General features: G+C 45.3%; 1 protein-coding gene across 1 annotated transcript in view; it reads left to right on the top strand.

Annotated features, from left to right (window-relative positions):
• The first annotated feature begins 1,277 nt into the window (after positions 1–1,277).
• The window catches only part of Nr5a2 (nuclear receptor subfamily 5 group A member 2), a 122,627-nt gene continuing 103,288 nt past the window's right edge, over positions 1,278–20,616 (top strand). The window contains exons 1-5 of the mRNA XM_027417469.2: positions 1,278–1,341; positions 11,111–11,248; positions 14,811–14,929; positions 16,464–16,605; positions 18,784–19,430. Of these exons, the coding sequence (XP_027273270.1) occupies positions 1,278–1,341; positions 11,111–11,248; positions 14,811–14,929; positions 16,464–16,605; positions 18,784–19,430 (1,110 nt within the window). The remainder of the gene's footprint in view (positions 1,342–11,110; positions 11,249–14,810; positions 14,930–16,463; positions 16,606–18,783; positions 19,431–20,616) is intronic.

The raw sequence follows: 20,616 nt of genomic DNA on the forward strand, positions 1-20,616 counted from the left end.
CACTATGTAACTATGTAGCTCTTGTTATCCTGGAACTCATATATTTTTATGACTATAATTTGACTAAATGCAATGGGAAAACCAAAACTTTTTATTTTTTTTTAATATCTACTTCTCTTTCAGAAAAGTTTACAGCCCACACCTTTGATGTCAGCATTCTGGAAGCATATGTAGGTAGCTCTCTGTAAGTTTGAGGCCAGCCTGTCTAAATAGCAAGTTTTAGACCAATCAGGGAGACCCTGGCTCAAAACAAAACACAACACTAAGCAAATAAAACAAAACAAAAAAAGTTAACATTACCAAAGAAACAACACGCAAGGTTGTATTCTGGGTCCCATATGCACACAGTGTTCCATCCACCCCTTATACACACAGATGAGCCCCCTACAAACACACACATATTCATAAATACTGAACTATTTATGCAAATGCATTATACATTTATCATTTTGCCCGAATTTTATCTCAAAGTGTAAGTTTACTTTATGGAGAAATTGCCCTGACAGCCCAATAACCAGTATACAAACAAGCTAGTTAATTCCTCATTTAATGAACAGACAGAATTTTTTTAAGGCAATTGATCAGATCATAAGTAAATGGCCAAGAGCATGGAAGTGCTACCTGTAGACTTTCAAAGTGTCAATCATATCTGCAGTCATCATTTAAGGAATTAACGTCAGCCAATGTTATCATCTAAAATGTATTTGCAGAGGTCAGAAGAGTCCTGCTTGTCCTCCGTGCCCAACAGCAGTGACATCAAAGGGGCTGGTTTAGTTAGTGGATTTAAGGTAGTTTGGGGAGTTTTCCCCACTAAGTATGATCTCCTGACCCCTCAGATTTACAACTTTCCACTCTCTGGGCTGCAGAGAACCCCTCCTTTTCTGAGTTAATCATTTCTTTGCCATTATCTGCCAAGAGTTCTTATCTCTCTTGCTGTCACTTTATAACAGGGTCCTCTTATCAACCTGCACAGGGTCATGTGATCAGTCAAAGCCTATTGAAAGCTTCCTTTCTTCTGATTAGAACCCATCATGAAACTGGAGACACGGTTTACAGCAGGTCACTAATGCTGGAAAAAGTGCAGAGTCCAGGGGACATGGCTCGCACCCTTCTGAATTCTGGATTTTCCCCCTTTTTCTTAACTTTCACTAAGGGAATGAGGGTTACTGTAGTCTGAGGTTTCCTTCCCAAGGCCACAAAATATGACAAGTCGCAATCTTTCTCATGCTCAATGATTTCTGCTGTAAGCCAAAGGACTGCCAATAATTTCGCTAAGAATGTCTGCTAGTTCGGATACTGGGGATTTTCAAGAATTTCTTAAGCATGGATTTACAGCTATTGGTAAGTAGGAAGCCACTCTCTTTATTGTCTGGCTGTTTCTGCTACTGCTAGTGGATTTGTGTTTTAATACACTTCTTTTCTTATGGTAATTATTAAAAGCACACAGTAAGTCCACACATATATCATACATGTACTTTTCTTGACGTTCAAAGAAACAAATGAGTATTTCAACACATGAATATCATTTATTGTATCTGGTGTTGGTGTTTGGGGATGTCATTGTATTAGATCAACTGTTTCAGAAAATGCAGAGTGGGGTTTTATTTGTTTGTTTTTGTTTTTTGAGACAGGGTTTATCTGCATAGCCCTGGCTGTCCTGGAACTCTTTCTCTTTCTGTAGACCAGGCTGATCTCGAACTTCAAGAGATCCTTCTGCCTCTGCCTCCCAAGTGTTGGAATTAAAGGTGTGCACCATCACCGCCCAGCAGAAAATACAGTTCTTAATCATATACTTCAGCCTTTACAATTTCTGATCATTTTCAATCAAACATACTAAGTGAAATTTTGAACAGTTTGAAACAAGCAAATTGCATTGATTGACCATTGATCAAATGACCAAAAAGGAAGTTTTCCAGCATTGTGACATTTCAAGGTACTGGACAGTGAGATATCTCATTCACTGTGAAACCACAGGGGGGAAAAAATGCCTGTAGGAAATCAAAGTCATTCAAGAGAAACAAAGCCAGACTATTACTAAAGGGTCCCAGGAGGGGATGCACTGTGAGTGTGACTTGCTTTTATCAAAACAAATAAGCACATGCCCTCCCAACAAGTGGAACCTGGAGTTTGGGCACTTTCTAGGCAAGCATTATATCACTGGGCTACACACCTAGCCAAGTCTTGATTTTGTTGTTGTTTGGGAGATGGGGGAAGATTGGGGTTCTGTTTTGTTGATTTTATGTTTTGTTTTGCTTTGGATTGACAGGGTTATGTTAAGTAGCCTTGGCTGTCCAGGAACCTGTCTTGTGTTGATCCTCTGTCTCCCTCCACAATGCTGGAACTGTAGGTGTGAGCCACCGTGCCTGATTCATTTTTTTTAAAAGGACACACACACACACACACACACACACACACACACACACACACACACACATGTAAAGTCCCAAATTTGGCAATTTTGCTGCAAAGATTACATTCAGTTAATCCTATTAAAGACAAGGGAAGCGATCTCTAGTGGGCTGTGACAAGACTGCTGGAGAGCAAGCCACCTTTGCTTCCTCTGGACCCCAGCCTGAGTCAGCCCTTCTCCGAGGTCTTTGCTCCATCAGTGGTCGCCAGCCCAGGATAGGAAAAGGATCACCAGGGTTCCTGTTTAGTCCCTGTCCCTGGGAGCAGCCAGCTGACTGCACCTAAGGCAGTGATTGCTTTTTTTTTTTTTTTTTTTTTTTTTTTATGGTCCAGCTACGCCCCGAAGTATCAATTGAGGAAATGTTCACCAAGAAACGTTCTGTACTTGAGAAAAAGAAAACACTGGGAAGCGAGTGCCAGAGAGCATGTGGCTCTTCGGAGGATAGGGAAGTGGGGCACCAGAGCCAGGCAAGCTTTGAGGCCACTGCAAGCTGTGCACTTGCGCGGGAACGCACCGGGTGTGCGGGCAAGACAGCGCGCGCCCCCGAGGCTCGCACCCGCGCAAAGCTACCGGGGCTTTGACCGCACAGAGCTGCCCAGGACAGGGGAGGCGGCTCTGGAACCACACACTTGGTGCCCGCACAGGGTCCCTAGTCCATAGGGATGATTAAAGATGGCAAGGCAGCAGGCAGACTGCAGTAGAACGGGAGCTGTTTTCAACCAGTGTACCGCAGTAGCATCTCAAAGGCTATGCTGGGACTGAGAACAGATTAGATCTCCCAGAGGTCTAGAGCCTTAGTTCCCCCAGAACAGTACCCGGGGAACCTCGTTCGCCCTGGATCGGCTTACACCCAAACCCCAGGCTTGCCTAGGCCATTCAGGTCGCCAGATACAAAAACGACAAATACCATTTAATTTTCCCAAAGGAGCTGGGGAGCGGGGTAGGGAAAAAAGGAAGGACATAGGAGGAAGGGAGGGAGGAGAGAGATGGGTAGGGGTCAAGGAGAACCTTTTTCATTATAGCCATCTAGGCATATTTCTGGTATAACAGTCCTCTAGGTGGTTTAGAGGGCCTTCCCATGATGCTATAGGCATCCAGATTCTCATCTGGTTACCCCCACCCCCCCCCCACCCCCCACCCCCCACCCCCCACCCCCCCCCCGCTCTTTCTTCCTCTGGTACTCAAGACTATGACCTGAAGTTAAACAGGTTTGTTTGTAGACTAGGCTGGTCTCAAACTCACAGACTTTTCCTAAGGACACCTGTAAATGGCTCTTTATATTCCTTTGTATTCTGTAATGGAAATTACAGATTTGGGTACATGTAGAATTCAAAGGGGGTGAGATGAGAAAGAAATTGGCAATAACCTCCAGGGAGGTAGCTATAGGTTTAAGGGAGAGGAGAGGGAACTATTGGTGGTCTTGGCCTAGGGCTATTGTATGGCTCACTGTGGCAATGCACACAGTTGCTGCATGCCTAATCAGTTAAGAAAATTCAGTGTCTATGCTAGTTACAGAGTCAGCATGAAGAAGATGGGGTGTCTCCTGAATGACTGTGTTTAGAAAAAGAGATCTGTAGGGGGAGGGGCTAGGCAAAGTAAAGCTAAACAGGTTTTGTTTGTTTTTGTTTTTTGGGTTTTTTTTTTTTTTTTCAAAACAGGGTTTCTCCCTGGCTTTGGAGGCTGTCCTGAACTTGCTCTTGTAGACTAGGCTGGTCTCGAACTCACAGAGATCTGCCTGTCTCTGCCTCCCAAGTGCTGGGATTAAAGGCCTGTGCCACCAACTCCTGGGAAGTTTTATTTTTAAACACTTTTGACAAGGTTGTGGCTCCCATGGGGAGAAATGCTGGATTCCTTTGTCAGGATCTGAACTGTGTCATTTCCCCTCCCAGCTCAAGTATCCCTCCAAAAACCTCCTAGGGTCACTTAGAACTTCCCACTGCTAGTTCTTTTTTTTTTTTTTTTTTTTTTTTTTTTTCCCCAGACAGGCTCTCTATGTGGCTTTGGAAGCTGTTCTGAACTAGCTCTGTAGACCAAGCTGGTCTCCAACTCATAGAGATCCATCTACCTCTGCCTCCGAGTGCTGGGATTAAAGGCGTATGCCACCACCACCCGGCTCTTTTTCCTATTTTCCAAGACAGTGTTTTTCTGTGTAATAACTTTGGCAGTCCACAGTGAACCAGGCTGCCTTAAACTCAGAGAGATCTGCCTGCCTCTGCCTCCCAAGTGCTGGGATTAAAGGTGTGCACTACCACACCCAGCCATACCTTCCAGGTTCTAGACAAGAAACATCGGAAAAGACATTACATCGGAAAAGAGGTATTGTTCACTCTTTCCTCCTCTATTTCTCTGGGTTCTGAGACAGGTTCTCGGTTTGTAGTAAATGCTAGGCTCAAGCTTGAGGCAATTTTTGCTCTCCAGCCTCCTAACTGACTGGCCACACCTGGACCTTACACCCCTAGTCTTTTTTGTAGTTGTTTTGTTTTTGTTTTTGGAGACAGGGTTTCTCTGTAGCTTTGAAGCTTATCCGGGAACTCTCTCTGTTTCACCAGACTGGCTTTGAGATCCATCTGCCTCTACCTCCTGAGATTGTGGGATTAAAGGTGAGTGCCACCACCATCAGGTCCTAGTCTTTCTTTTGTGATCTAAGGATTGCACAAGATAGGAAGACTAAGCTGCACCCCTCAGATCCATCCCATCATCTTTTGGTCACACACACACAAATGTCTTCTGGGTAGAGGATCATTGACACCCTTTGAATTGTGCAGGCTTTAAGATTTTTATTTATATGAATGTTTTGCCTGTATGTATGTCTCTGTGTGTCTGGTGCCAAAAAGAGGGCCTCTGATCCTCTGGGACTAGAGTTGTGATGGTTGTGAACTGTCATGTGGGTGCTTGGAATCAGACCTGGGTGCTCTGGGAGAGCAGCCAGGGTCTTAAGTGCTGGGCTATCTCTCCACCTCCCCCCCCCAGCCCCAACTGTGAAGCTTTTGTAGTCATTCTACCTCTAAAACTATCCCTTCCTCCTCAGATGCCCCATGCTCAGGGTGGCCACCCTACTATAAGTCATAAGCCTTGGTTTTTCAGTGCCTTTTTATAGGCACTTTTTATAAATTGTGTTTCTCTATATCCCCTCTAGGCAATCACTGTTTTTACTTGGAGTCAGGTAGTCTCAATGTAGAGCGTCATTTAAAGACAGTCCTTTTTCAGATCATATAACAGTAGGATTCTACCTAAGAACTCCCTTTCTTGGCTCAAGAACTTCCCACTGACTTTGGATACAGCTGAATAGTAGCTTAGCGTCGTTCCCTAAAAGACTTTCTAGTCCAGGTTGAGGCAGGGAGTTTTTATGAGGAAAGAAATCTGAAGTGTTGCCTAGTTTACCTCTTGGCCGGCAGGCTCGCGGACTGTCCTTGTCTTGTCAATGCCAAGTGTTGCTTGGTCTGGAACACCCAGCCCAGATCATTTTCTCAACCCAAAGTTTTGGAGGCCAGTTCTCCTTTAAAAATCCGGGGCTCCCAAGGCAGGGCACCCTTGGACCCCGGGTTGAAGAAAGTTCCCAGTGACGTCATTCTAAATCTAAAGAACCTTAAATTCCGAAAAAGGAGGTCAAAATCTCCTAAAGCCCCTCTTTTCTTTCAGGGCGAGGATGAGAGGGCGTCCAGGGTGGAGGTCGGGCTGGCTTTTTCCACGGCGTAAAGCCCGGGAGGGGGAATTTATTAGGGCTTGTGAATCAGCGGATTTGCCCCAAGTCGGGGAATTGGCTGCCTGCCCCCAGGGGGGGATGTCCACCCCCGCAGCTAGCCGATAGTGCTTATTTGACACGCACAACACAAAGGGAGTTTTTTAAAAAAATTTGTTTTAAAGAGGAAAGGCGACTCACTTCGAGTTTGTGTTTTGTTTCAACGAACGGTAAGGTGCTCCATAGCCTTCAGCTGTGCTGAAACGAGCTCAGTTCTTTTTAAAACAAAGCGCCCCGGGTAAGGGCGTAGAGCCTGGGAGCTCAATCCCCCAGAGCCCCCAGGCAAAAATGCAGTATTTACTCAACTGACTTCTGCGGCTTCTGGTGGGCTTTTCAAGTGGGAGGAGGCGGGAGGAGGGGGGAAAATAAGGAAGCTCGAGCTTCAGGAGCTGATAAATTCGTTTCTCTTTTTCCTTGGACTGTCGTAGCCAGGTGGAGAAGACTTTTTAAAAAAACCTAGGATTCTTCCCCGGCCTGAGAAGTAGATGATACCTAGATACATAGGACAAGAAAGGTAACTTTCCTTGTTTCTTTTTAAAATACCAAAGAGAGAGAGAGAGAAAGCGGGAACCGAGGAGGAAGCTTTAGACTTTTGTTTACCGGTATAAAGTTTTGCAAGTTTGTTGCAAAGTTGGGCGGGTGGCTCCAAGATCCATTTTCCCAGGTGCGGGGGGAAGCGGTCTCTATTACTCTGCTTGTAGGGTTCAGGAAATTTGAAGTGGTCCTGAAAATGTTGGTATTTTTTCAGCAGTAGCCTGGAGTGGGTTAGGCGCGTGAGGCGGAGGGACACTTAGGTCAGGTCAAGGGCAGACTGTTCTCCACGCACACTCCACCGAGCGGCGCGCGACCTCGGGAAGGGAGAGGACCGGAGGAGAACCAGCAGTTGCATCCTCGTGGGTGGGGAGTGCGAGACCTCCTCAGCTCCAGCCAGCTGGGTGAATGGGGCGCGCACGGCCCCGGAACGCCGAGGCTGGATAAAATATGCCAGGCCTGCGCTTCTCGGGCTCATCAAGGCTGCGGGAGCCTCCCCGAGCTATCATCCTTTGTAATTGCAACCGTCAATCAACACTTGAAGACAAAGTCAAAGCCGGGAAGGGCGAGCCCGGGAGACTACCCTTGCTGGAAAGGAGGCGGCGCGGGGGAGGGGTGAAGAGGGAGAAGTTTGCTAGAAGTTGGCTGCGGAGTGACAGAGAAATTCGGAACGCTCGCGGTAGCTACGGGGAACTTGTCTCTTAAGTCTCCGCCAGGAGTAAGGCGGAGGTAAATTCCTACACGTGCTTTCATAGAGAGATAGCTCCCGTGGAGGGTGGTATTGCGTACCAGTTTACGATTGATGCATTCTGTGGACACTGCAGACCGTTGTTGGCATCGGCATTGAGATCATATAGTTATTTCATCCCAACTCTTCTTCCAGCCATTTAATTCTCTTAAACCTCATCTGAGGCCATAGTAATCTAGAGCCATCCAGGGAGTAGAAGGTGAACACCCTGGGCTCCGCCTCCTCCTCGTACTGCTCTAGGCAAGAGAGAACATTGTTGGAGGCACCTCGATGCAGCCAAGGTCACGGAGCAAGCTGGTCCCCTGCTTTAGTGGTGTCTCTACCCAACGGAATTGGAGGGTGAAAGACCCAGAGTGCTTGCTGGGTAATCTGGAGGGCATTGGGAGGGTGTACTCCGGATGAGCATGGAAGTGTGATTGCCTCATCCCTCCTTTTGCGGGAGACTCGGCCACTCCCCCAAACTTGAGGACCGACTCTGGGGGAAAACGTGAGTGTGCCCTTGAATTTCCAACAAAACCCAGCTCCTGTAGATTTTCCACCCTGAAATCCTCCGGCGGTGGTTTTAAGACCCTGGAAATATGAAATAAGGCTGATCCTAGGTAACTCGTTCTACCCTGGGGCTGGTGGAGTTCACAGAGTTCCCTTTGTTTCTAGAAAAAAGTCTGTCTTGTGTGTGTGTGTGTGTGTGTGTGTGAGAGAGAGAGAGAGAGAGAGAGAGAGAGAGAGAGAGAGAGAGAGAGAGAGAGAGAGAGAGAGAGAGAGAGAGAGAGAGAAAGAGAGAGAGAGAGATCGCGTGCGTGCCTTTGTAACAAGGTCTCACTATGTAGCCTTTGGCTGACCTGTGCTAATTATAGAGACCAAGGACCAGGCTGGACTCTGAACTCAGAGATCCTCCTGCCTCAGCCTCACAAGTGCTAGGATTAAAGGCAAAAAGGCACTTTCTCAATTCTTCAGACTTCTACCCTTTGGAGGCCCTTCAGTTGTCAGACAGACAGCCTAGGAACCTCTGGAAGGCAAGAGGCATTACTTAAATGTCAAAGGCCAGATTCTTTTAAACTTTGTCTTGAACACCTATTCCCTGTCTTCCCCCTTTCATTTATGAGGCTTTTTCTTGGAAAGTCTACCTGTGGGAAGGCATGAAAGCCCCATTTGACCTTTGGCATACATGACTCTAACTTTGGAAGAAGTGTTGCTGGGAGGACAAATTGAGCTGGATAGGGAAGCCACTAACTTGGCCTAGCAAGTCCTTTCTGGCACAGAAGCTGATGCTAGGAGCATGACCACAAAGTTCACCTCGATGGGTCAGTGTCAGCCTCTGCTTCTGGCTAGTTTTGTTTTGTTTTTGTTTTGTTTTGTTTTGTTTTTCCCCACAATAAGATCACAAGGACCTGCCAGAGTTTATTTCAGTTTCCTTCAACTCTGGGAGCCTCCCATGGTACCACAAAGTGCAGACCAAGAAGCTGGAGTTCTGCATGCTTCTTGGCTGCTGGGTAGGAAGATAATGAACAAAGGCCATTAGGAACTCTCAGAATTGCGGTGAGAGGAGCCTGTTTTTAAAGCTTTGAAATAAAACTGATTCTGAAGTTTGCCTGAACTCCAGAGTAAAGCAGGCGGTGAGTAATGATTTGAGCCTGGAGATTTGTTCCCTTCCTGAACTATGTAAGAATATGAATTTGTAATTCAAAGTGATGTCTTAAGTATCGGGCAACACTGAAAATATATTGACATTGTGACTTGATACCAACGTGAAAACTTGAGCTTAATGATCACTAATATAGGCAAATTCAGCCCACTCCCCCATACAAACTAATTGGCAGGGCCCCCTCAATTCTTGTGACTAGAAGGGACTTGCTTAGGCCACATTGCTTTTCTAGGAACCTTAAAGATGCTACAAAAAGTTTTTAAGTTAAATAGTTTGGATTCTGGATATTTTAAAGCAAAAAGATAAATCAGTTTAGAGAGTCAATATATTTGAATTGCTAGCTATCAGTGGACTGCCAAGTGTAAGCAATGAGTGGAATAATTTCATATTCATTAAATACTAGACTGGGCACTTTACGTGATCTCTATGCCATTTAAATAGAATAAATTCAGATCTTTTGAGATTCAAATTCACCCCCTTGGGTGGACTCTGATAATTACCCAGTTGCACCACAGACCCTGGATGTGGAGCTTTTTGCATGCATCTAGGAGGCTGGGGAGAATGTTTTTCATCTTATTGGGATGATGAGATCTAAAAACTTTGAAGATATGGCTGGACTGGTGGCCTAAGAGCAGCGTGCATAACAGATGGTTCTTTAAAACTTTTTAATGCTGATCTTCAGGGCCTCGTGTGGATCGGCCTCACCAAAGGCACTCTAAAGCAGGGCCTGATCTCTCTATCCTGCCTGGAAACACAGCTCTCACTGAAATCAGGAAGTCTGTCACCAAGATAATCTTGGACTCGAGTGAAGTGTTTTTTCATAAGCGGGGAGCTGGGCTGCAGAGCAGAGTGGGGAAGCAAGAATGGCTGTCGGGTGGGTCATTTACTCGGATTCCGTGCCGTGCGAGTGAGAGAAATCTCAGTGATTCTAGTTGTCTCTAAAGTGAGCCTCAGCCCTTGGGTTCTTGGGGCCCAGCCACTCAGGTTGTGCCTCTCAGATGACTGCTTGCAGGGTGGACCTTGATAGCGGGATCAACCACCCTCCACTTATGAACTCAACATCCCTTTTCTCTTCTAGGTGTTCTAAGTGGGCACTTCACTCCTCTTGGGTCTCTTCATCCCCACATTCATGCAAAGACCACCCACATTCATACACCCCAGCCCTTCTTGCCTCCTCTCAGCTCTTTGAAATGGCCTCTCAGCCTTCAGATCCTTGGCCACTTCGCTCTGACACAGGTCGCTTCTCTATAGCTGAGAAACCTAGTAGCGTTTACATCCCCCACCCACTCCTCCCGCCCCAGGCCAGGGTGGAGTGGGAGTACATTAAGGCGGGGTGAAGAGGTTGGGGCAGGCACCAGAGGCCAGAGCTTCCTTATTGGCTAGCGGCTAGTGTCCGACCTGAGTCCGGAACCTGCGTACCCATTCACTGTCTTCACCTCTCACCCCCCACCCCATCCCCCTTACCTCCCTTCTCCAGCTGGTCTTCCCCTTTCCTCCCGGCACTGTCACCCTCGGGGCTGGAAAGGGTTGTTCTCGACCGGAGAGGAGTGGGAGGTTGGAACTTCAGAACTCCACACTTGCGATCCAGAGCTCCGAAGGAGATAGGGGGAAGGGGCGGAGAGGAGAGGACAGTATAGGAGGGAAGAGAAGTGAGGCGAAAGAAAGAGAGAGAGAGAGAGAGACCCCTGCCGATCCTGAGCCAGAGGGCGGGTGCAGGGAGGGGAAGGAGTCCTGGAGCCGTTCAGCCGCTGCAGCAGTAGCAGCTGGCGGCCGCCTCTGCTGCCCTCCTGAGTGCGGCGCGCACAGATCACTGTCCCGGGCAGCAGCGCCCTGGCGGTCGCTCCTCTGCCTTTGCGGGGCCGAACCACAGCAGCAGGACGTGGTCTTCTTAGTGTGGCTTGATAGCGGGGGAGCTGCAGGACCGGACAGGGCTCCGAAGTCCTGCCGGGCAGCTCCGGCGGTGAGCGGGTGGGTGAGCGGGCACGCTGGTCACCCCTTCTCTCTTTCCGCCGGAGTTGAATCTGTGCTGCCCGTGTCCAGGTGCTGGGCTTCCGGACCGACACCGATCCCGCATTCCCGCTCGCAGCCGCCTTGTCATGTTGCCCAAAGTGGAGACGGAAGCCCCAGGACTGGTCCGATCGCATGGGGAACAGGGGCAGATGCCGGAAAACATGCAAGGTAAGGGATTGCGGAGCAGCGCTCCAGCTCCTGGCTTTGCCACCCTCGGGCTAACCGTGCGGGCTTCAGCCTCCTGTGGCGTGGACAGCAGAGCAGCCCGGCTGGCAGTTCTTAGCCTGTTACAGGCTGCCGGGCAGCGCGCCGGCCTCGGCCTCCTCTTTAGCGAGCATAAAAGTTAATGGCACTTGAGCTAGGCGGACAGTGGTTTCTCATCAATGTCTAATTGGCCACTTCTAATTAAGTAGAGAGCCTTCGAGCTCATAGCCAACTGGAGCCTGGGGCAGCTGAAGGCTAAGGGTACCATGGAATAATTTTTCTGAGGAAAGGAATTTCTCGCTGGTCACCCCAGTTTTAGGTTGTTCGAACTGTCGCACCCTTTAATGCTCCCGTGTAGAGGGAAAAAAACTGAAGATCACAGGAAGACGGTGTTAGAATCATGCGAGCACCCCAAAAGTCTAGCTGGAAGCAGATGGCTAGGATTTGGGCAGTTCCAAAGCTGCTGGCATAACTTAAAAAGTGCCAGTTACCCTAACTCCATTCCCACCCAGGATAGTTCTGAATGCGGGGTTGGGGTGCTCAGGTTTAGCTCACTGCCCGGGCTGTCCCCCGAACTGTGAGTAAAGATAATCCCATTTGTGTCCCTGCTCTTGATTGTTATCAGAAAAAGATAAAATCTCATCTGCTGTATTTTCTGAAGCCTAAACTCTTCAGAACTTTATCTTAGCTACGGGCCATGGTGGGAACAATGCTAGGAAAAGTTCTTCCATCTTCGCCCCTACCAGAGTTCAGGATGTGCGGGGTCAGCTGGCTTGTGATCCACAAAGCTTCCTGCCGCCCTTTTGCGCGAAATTGAAATGGTCAGAGTAGAGCCTTGCTCGGGGCTACTGCACTCTGCTGTGTCGGGTAGGGTAGATTGCGTGCCCTCGTATGCTCTGGCTGGGAAACCTAAGGCTGTCTGGCTGTACAGAGAAAAGGGGTGACAGGCATGTAGGTGGACGAGTTATCCTGGGTGATCTTGGGGTCTCTCCAAGTCCTTGGGTTAGACTGTAGAACTTCCCCGGTCAAAGTCCCCAGACTAATAACTTTGTATGTCTGTTGCTAAGAGAACCTTGTTGGCCCAAAGAGAGGTGCACCTGGGATTCCTGAGAAGTGCCTCAGGCCTGCTTCCTGCGCTCTGGTCTCCAGCCCTGCTAAGTTTCCTCCCGGCAGGAGAACCGGGTTCTTGCTACTTCCTGCCCCGAAGCAGACATTTGGGGTAGCAGCGCAATGGAGCAAAATACTGGGTTTACGGAGGACTGGAGAGAGATGCTCTGGTAGCTTTTTTTTTTTTTTTTTTTTTTAAGTTGAGAGGGCCCTTCTTGGCCTCCAACCTCAAAACTGGGGAGCTAGCAGATCTGGCCCTAGGTTGCTTAGCCCGGGGTTTGAAAGCAACGTGGGAAAAGCCTGGTGCAGCTTAAGCTGAGCACGCCCCCCCTTCCCCGCGCCGGTAGTTTCACAAATCAAGGTAGTTCACCCATACTTTGGGTGCCTGAACCAGAAAGAGAAATACTGGATCCCCAGGCAGCATGGGGCATCCAACTTCAGGGGAATTCTAAGAGGGCTGATTTTTTTAAAGAACCGGTTCTCTCTCCTTTCTCTAGGCTCCCTGGCATTTCTTCGCTTAGGTGTAGTTAGTTCAACTCTTAATTCAGTCGCCGCAGGGCGTGGGGATGGCTGTGGAAAACAAAACAAAACAAAAAACCCCAAAGTGATGCCCTGGCCTCCCACTCTGAATTTGCTGGAAGATGATTTTAACGTGTGGCATCTCCCAGATGGGCACGGAGAGTATAAGTGGTTGCCAACCCGATACTCATTTTTAAATGTGAAGTTAGACACAGAACACACCTCTAGTAAAGCACTGTTCCCCCTCGGCTCAGAATTGCTACTGGAAACAGAAGTCAAGACTTTTCAGAGTCTGCTAAACAAACTTCCCAAACCCACAGCTTTTCCCATATCCTCATGTTCTGGTTCTCTACAGTGGCGCTGCCTCTCATTGAGAGTCGGAAGTCAGGCGGGCATCGCAGGGGAGAGGCGCAACTCAGCATCCCTTACTTCTAAGTTTCTGAGTCCAGGGACTGCTCTTGCTGGGCCTCTTCCTGAGATCTTTGCAAACTGTTGCTTACTTTCGGACTAACTTAAGCTACAGCCTATGGCTCTGCGTCGGGGAACAGACACTCCATCAAGACTCAGAAAAACATAAAAACTAACTTATTTTAAAAGACTAAGGATATTACCCGGTAATAAAGAGGCATAGTAATTTGGCTATGGGGTAGGGGTTATTTCTCCATTTCCTTTTTAGTAAACAAATCTGAGGAAACCTCTGCCAGGCTGTGGGTATCCCTCCCCCGCCCCGCCCCCTGCAATGCACTGATTAACTTAAAGCAAACTCTCTTTGGAGTTTGTGCGCCTTTGGGTAGAGGAAGGTTGAGCAAGGGGCCCAGAGCCGGTGCACATTAGGGTTTAAAGAGGGTGCGGGGAGCATCGGTGGTGGTGACCGCTTGTACAGACCTGCCCCTTGCCTGGATGCCGGCCCACTTCTGCTCTGATTGCTAGCCACTTGGGAGTAGGGGTGGAGGCTTGACCGAAATGGTCGTTCCTTGGGGTCTGCTGGCCACTGAGGTTCACGTGTACAATTAAGACTAGGACGTTTGCCGGTTTGTGTGCCTAGCCATAGTATTCCCCACAATGAGCCAGGATGCCATGGTCTGATTTCTGTTCAGCCGGGCAGTCTTGGAGGTGTTTATTCCTTTAGGAAGCTTGTGAAGTTCATTTACAAAGCTCTAGAATTCTGCTAAACCCTCGTGTGTTTCTTTTCCTCGACTGTTTTTGCCCCCTTTCTGGGTGTCCTCTCCTCTTCCTTGTTTTTATTTTCACAGGACATTTTCAAACGTGAGGAGATGAAAGTGGCCAGAACAGAACTACAGTCAATACGGAACTGAATGTTTTGATTAATCTAGCAGACTTGAACCCTGGGAGCCACAGGCTGTTGTTAAAAGGGGGTTGCTTCTGAGAAGCAGGTTTCTGAGTGATCACTGCTCTCCAAGTAGCATGTGTAAATTAGCATTGCTAGCCTCACAAAGTGAGGTGTACCCACAAAGAGTGTGCCAGTCACTTACAGCCGTATTTTTGTTCCATTAGGCAAAGGTTTTGGGACGTTAGAGGTTTAAAAGAGATTTTAGGTTGTTACTTTATATGGTTCATGTTTCTTTTCTGATCTGTTGGCTTTTGTTGAACAGTGGTCAGTTTAAGATGTTAACCAAGAAAAAAAAAATTGGAATTATTTTTAAATTTAAAAATCTGAAGTGCATGTTCACTGATGCCCAAAGATGTTTTCCTTTTATTGTATAAAAGTAGTGGCCTTCAATACCAGTTGGGTAAAGATTATTTTGTATTTTAAACCTGGTGGTACTTGGCCACCAACCACCAATATGCCTCTCTTTTGTTGTTGGTCTTGTTTTTCAGCTTTAAAACCTATATTGGAAATTAATAGGGCATGTGTGAACATTTCTCTTTTTGTTTACAGTGTCTCAATTTAAAATGGTGAATTACTCCTATGATGAAGATCTCGAAGAGCTATGTCCTGTGTGTGGCGATAAAGTATCCGGGTACCATTATGGTCTCCTTACCTGTGAAAGCTGCAAGGTTTGCTCTTCCAGTGCTACCTCAGAAATAGAATGTTCTGACTGAAAACTAAACCATTGAATTACCCTTCAAAGCTAAACCTAAGCTGTTTTCCTTTTTTTTTTTCAACTAAAAAATGAGGGGGGGGAGTGTCATAAGGAGACTAGTACTTAAAATATGTCTGATTTAGTTCTAAAGGCAAAGATACCTATGTTCTTTAGAAAACTCTGCCAGTCTCATGGCTTTAAAAGAGTTGTGTGGCGCAGTGATGTATCTATAGGAGGACTTCATTTCTAACAGTCTTAAATATTGATTTTTGTATGACATATATATATTTAAGACATCCTTCTTGAAAGGAAACATGACAAAGTATATCTCGAGAGCATTTTAACTTGAAAGTAATCTATGCAGCAAGTTGGAACAATTTTTTTTTAATCCAGAAGGCATGAAGGTTTGAATTCCTGACTGCATGACTTCATCCTGATGGATTCCAAAAATAATTTAAAGATTTTTTTTCTTTCAGAATTTATATCAAGGTACCAAGAAACCAGATTTTAGTTTCTAGTTGAACAATTTTCTTACATGTGTCATGTGACTTAGTTAAATGCAGGGAATTTGAGTATGGTCAATATCTTTTGTTACTAATCTTGGTCAAGACCTTGAGGATTTGTGTCAGTTTTTTTTTTTAATAGTCCCCATAAATTCAATTATCCTCCCCCCCAACATACTCTTTAAAGTAGAAAATTCAGCATTTATTTAAACCATTGCTAGGTATCACACCCCTCATTCCCCTTACCCCTACCCCCGTTTTCCACAACAAAATAAGATTGTTTCTGTTTGTGGTCACTCAGATGTCACCTTAGTAGAGGTGACACTATTTGAAAACCACACACTGTATTTCTGACCAGTCCCCTTGAGTGTAAGGCAGTCATGAGCTTTGCTGCAGTTGCTTCTCGGATTGTGCTGTGTCCCTGCCTGTGTGTGTGTCTTTTTTATTAGTTGAATTTTTTAAACACAGTTCCCACCCTTGAATGGGTTCCATTGGCATTAGCAGCATTTCCCCATTTTTGCTCTTGAAGTCCTTTTCCTTTTAACTGTCGAGTGTTGACGTTTGTAAAAGATCTGAGGTATTTTGATATTCAGTTCTAACACTGGCATTTTACAATGGTTTGTGACAGATTGTATGAGACTACCTAAAAACAATGCAGGGCTCTATGTTGTACCTCTCTTTGGAACATTAATGTTAATAGGAAACCAGGTTAAAAAAAAATCATTGGTCAATATAGTCTCCCCCCTCCCCCCCCCGACTATCAGAACAAAACGGTATGAAATTGACGTAATTCTTCAGCAGTGTAACTCCGAGGCCAGAAAAATCATCACTGAGGCCTGGTGTTGCTGCAGGAGGCTAGGTCTTACTAAAATGTGAATAAACCACAGGCCCACATAAGGGCTCAATGGCACAATGAGAAGATTTACTGGTGGTTTCCTTAGAGTGAAACAATAGAAGAAGCAGGTTAGACTTAAAACATGCCTCACTGTTTTCTCTGTCTTGTAGGGTTTTTTTAAGCGAACAGTCCAAAACAATAAAAGGTACACATGTATAGAAAACCAGAACTGCCAAATTGACAAAACACAGAGAAAACGTTGTCCTTACTGTCGATTCCAAAAATGTCTAAGTGTTGGAATGAAGCTAGAAGGTAAGATTCTGCCAATTAAGTAGCCTGGGACATGGACTTTAAAACATTTAAAACATGGACTTTAAGACTATTGACAGTGATGGAAATTATTTTTATGTTTTGTCTGTAGAATAAGCTGTCATTTGAACATGGTAACATCTAGGGGGAAAAAAGAGAACAAGAAAATTGTCCCATTCTCCTTTTAGTTTGAAATACATTTGATATTGATACATTTGATATTGAAAAGGTCAACAAGACTGAAGCTACTCTACTGAGAACAAATACAATTCATTTGTAAAAAAAAAAATGTGAAAAATAAAATGAAATAACTCTTTAATTTTTAAAATCAAGATGCCCTACTATTTTTTTGAAATAATTGGTATGCTTGCCATAATTGTTTTTATTCATTTCATGGCTCTTGAGAAAAGTTTGTAAGTGTGAAAAGAAATTTCTTATACAGCATTCCAGTTTTTAATACAGCATAAAAGTATACATCTTTTTTTTTTTTAAGAAAAAGGCAATGACTGAATCTAAAATTTAACAACTGGGAAGCAAGAATATGCAAAGCAGTGGACGCAAATCAGTATCAATGGTTTGATGAACCCTAGAAGGGTCCTTAAAAAGTCACACTAAAATGTTGAAAGAACGCTGCAGCATTCAGCTTGGCAGCCAGTGAAGTTAATATGTGACTGCTGTAAATAATTTGTACTTCATGACTGTTATGGCGCACTGCTATTTTCCAGCCTTTGACCTACTGGCCTTCCACAGATTAAACAGACTGCAAATAACATAATATGGCGGGGGCACCCAGCACTGTGCTAGAGTGTACCTCATTTGATCAAGGAGATACAGCCACTTTTATTTGAAGGTTTTCTGTTATAATAGAACTCACTCTTGGTAGATATACTGAAAAAATTAATGAGTTTTTTTTTTTTTGAGAAAATTTGCCAATTGCTAACAAATTCGTTCAAATAGAAGCAGCCGCTTGGTTTAGCATAGGGCCTAATTTTAGGAGGCGATTGAGAAAGGAAATAATTGATGCTTATTAATTTTATCATCAATCCCTTTAGTTGCCAAGTAGTGGCAGATGCTAACTATAAGACAAGAGCAGAAGATAAAATGCTAAAACTTAAATGGTGTGATTCCCCACCCTGTCACTTGATTTTTAATGAAAAAAAAGACGTTGTGTGTTTTAACCTCAATATTGTGCTGGGCTAATTGTGTGTGAGTTGCCCATCACCATACTTATACTTCAACAGTGGTCATAGAACAATAGAATATTTGATGAACTATGTAAATGGAAAACTCTTATGATCCAGTAGAGAATTATGGATTCTCAGAATTCACAGTAAATTTTTAATGTGAGTACTAATCCTACTTTAAAAAGCTCAACAACTTGACCTCCAGCAATCTCAACATGTCCCAAGCTGTCAGAGGTTGCTAGGCTCTGTCTAATGACCACTGGCCATTGTCGTGGACTTGGAGAGCTCTGCCGACTAACTTATTAGGCACAGCTCCCACCCCACACCCCTGTGGCACAGCAGAGCCTCCGGTCAACTTTTGAAATGACTTTGTTTTAATTACGTCCAATCCCCCTTAAATTCAAAGCATGGCTGGTGGTTTTTCGAATGTGCTGTCATCAAGTCCAGGTGAAAGGGGTTTTCCAAGAAGAACCTGTACTTAACTAACCTTTGTAACAAAGTGTCCAAAAATCACAGCTAATGAGGACGATGTTGGGAGAGGAGGTACTTAATTCCGAAATGAGTTGATTCTCTTTTTCTTTAAAACAACAAAACAAAACAAAACAAAAATGACACAGACACATACACAGGTACACAGCAGGAATACAATTTTGGTTTCCATGAGAAATCATGACATAGCTTGCATACTAGAAACTGGCCTACCCAGAAAGGAACCCGCTCCCCCATGAATATTAAATATCTGTTGTGAAACTTTTTCAGTCCACACAGGTTTCCCAAAATATGTTTTTGATAACAAAGCCCACTTGAAGGAAAGAATTCATTAGGAAGGCATTTCTTCTTGGAATATCTCTGTAGGTTATCACAATGAAAATACACACAACATACACACATGCACTGAAATCACTTCCTGTGAATTACCAATAATTTGAAATGTCTAGAGATCTTGCAGAATGCTAACTTCCCTCTTATATACCCTTCCTTTCTCCTCTGTCAATAGCCGTAAGAGCTGACCGCATGCGAGGAGGCAGAAATAAGTTTGGGCCAATGTACAAGAGAGACAGGGCCCTCAAGCAACAGAAGAAAGCTCTCATTCGAGCCAATGGACTTAAGCTGGAAGCCATGTCTCAAGTGATCCAAGGGATGCCCTCAGACCTGACCATCTCCTCTGCAATTCAGAACATTCATTCTGTCTCCAAAGGCCTACCTCTAAACCATGCTGCCTTGCCTCCCACAGACTATGACAGAAGTCCCTTTGTCACATCTCCCATTAGCATGACAATGCCACCTCATGGCAGCCTGCAAGGTTACCAACCATATGGTCACTTTCCTAATCGGGCCATCAAGTCTGAGTATCCAGATCCTTACACCAGCTCACCTGAGTCAATGATGGGCTACCCCTACATGGATGGTTATCAGACGAGCTCCCCAGCCAGCATCCCACATCTGATCCTGGAACTTTTGAAGTGTGAGCCAGATGAGCCTCGAGTTCAAGGGAAAATCTCATCTCAGTTACAGGAGGACCAGGGCCTCCGAGGCAAGCATGGAAAGCTGAACACGTTTGGGCTTATGTGCAAAATGGCGGACCTGACCCTCTTCTCCATTGTTGAATGGGCCAGGAGTAGTATCTTCTTCAGAGAACTGAAGGTATGTCATGCCTACTCTCCTCTCAAAGATCTGACTAGGTTCCTCACCATTACTTATGTTCTTGGTGCTTAGAATAGGTTCTCCTTTTGTTTATATGACTTAAACAAGAGGTCTTTGTGACTATTACTGCAAGGTTATTACAGCTTAACTTGATAGGGCTTTGGTTCTGGGTAGCTCCTAATTGGGATATGCTGTTGAACAAGACATTAAGTACTGTTTTGTTCCCATATAGCAGAATGCACTCATCTCTTCTAACTCAGAGATGGTTTGTTTCCCCCAAAATGCAACATCAAACAGCTACTAAACTAATTTTTTCAAGTGACTACGTCACAAACTATGTTATAATGATATTATCTGGAAGGTTTCTTTTCAAAGGGGAAAAAATGCCAATGTTTAATTGTTTCAGATCTTGCAAAGTGCAGATGATACCACTGCCTAGTGGTGTCAAGTAGGCATTTACTATTTGTTTGCCCTGACATTAGGGCAGTAAAACCATTGTTTTCAGAACAGATTCCAGTAGGATGCTGACTTTATTGCATGGGGAGTGAGCCAATGGCCAGTGCTTGTCTGTTGGGTTCCTTGCAAATGTCTGCGGTTTAAGTAAATGGGTTGGTGCGTTGTAAACACACCACTTGTTTGCATAAGGATCTGTGTTTAACTACATGATTATTTTATTTCCTGAAACTTAAAACTGAATTAATACAGGCAAGTTATTTAGGAGTTTGGCATCTGAGCAGTGACCAAACCACATTTTGTAACTAATCATTCCATTCCCAATTTAAGCAAATCCCTAACTTTGATTTCTAAGGCCATTTCATTATAAAATCAGCCTCATGCTTTTGCTGTCAGGGTGGGAGAGGTGATAAGTATCTGTGACTTCTGATAACCTATCGATAGGCCGACTTTTAGTGGAAAGGCTTATCATTAAACATGTGCTGTGCAGACAGAGGGGTGGGGAATATAGAAGCTATGTGCTGAGGGAAGATATGTTCTTCACCGAAGTCTTCCAGCGCCAAGATGTTTGTATGTGGAAACAGAATTACCCGAGTAGATCTAAATAGGTTAACCCAATGCCAGCAGCATGCAGTGATGATACATCCTGCCTACCTTTTTTTTCTCCTGTCCTTTATTGCTACACGGAAAGGTGGCTGAAGGTGAAGTGACTAGGCTGCTGAGAGCAAACAGA

Source organism: Cricetulus griseus, chromosome 5 (genome assembly GCF_003668045.3).
Source record: "Cricetulus griseus strain 17A/GY chromosome 5, alternate assembly CriGri-PICRH-1.0, whole genome shotgun sequence".
Taxonomy (NCBI): domain Eukaryota; kingdom Metazoa; phylum Chordata; class Mammalia; order Rodentia; family Cricetidae; genus Cricetulus; species Cricetulus griseus.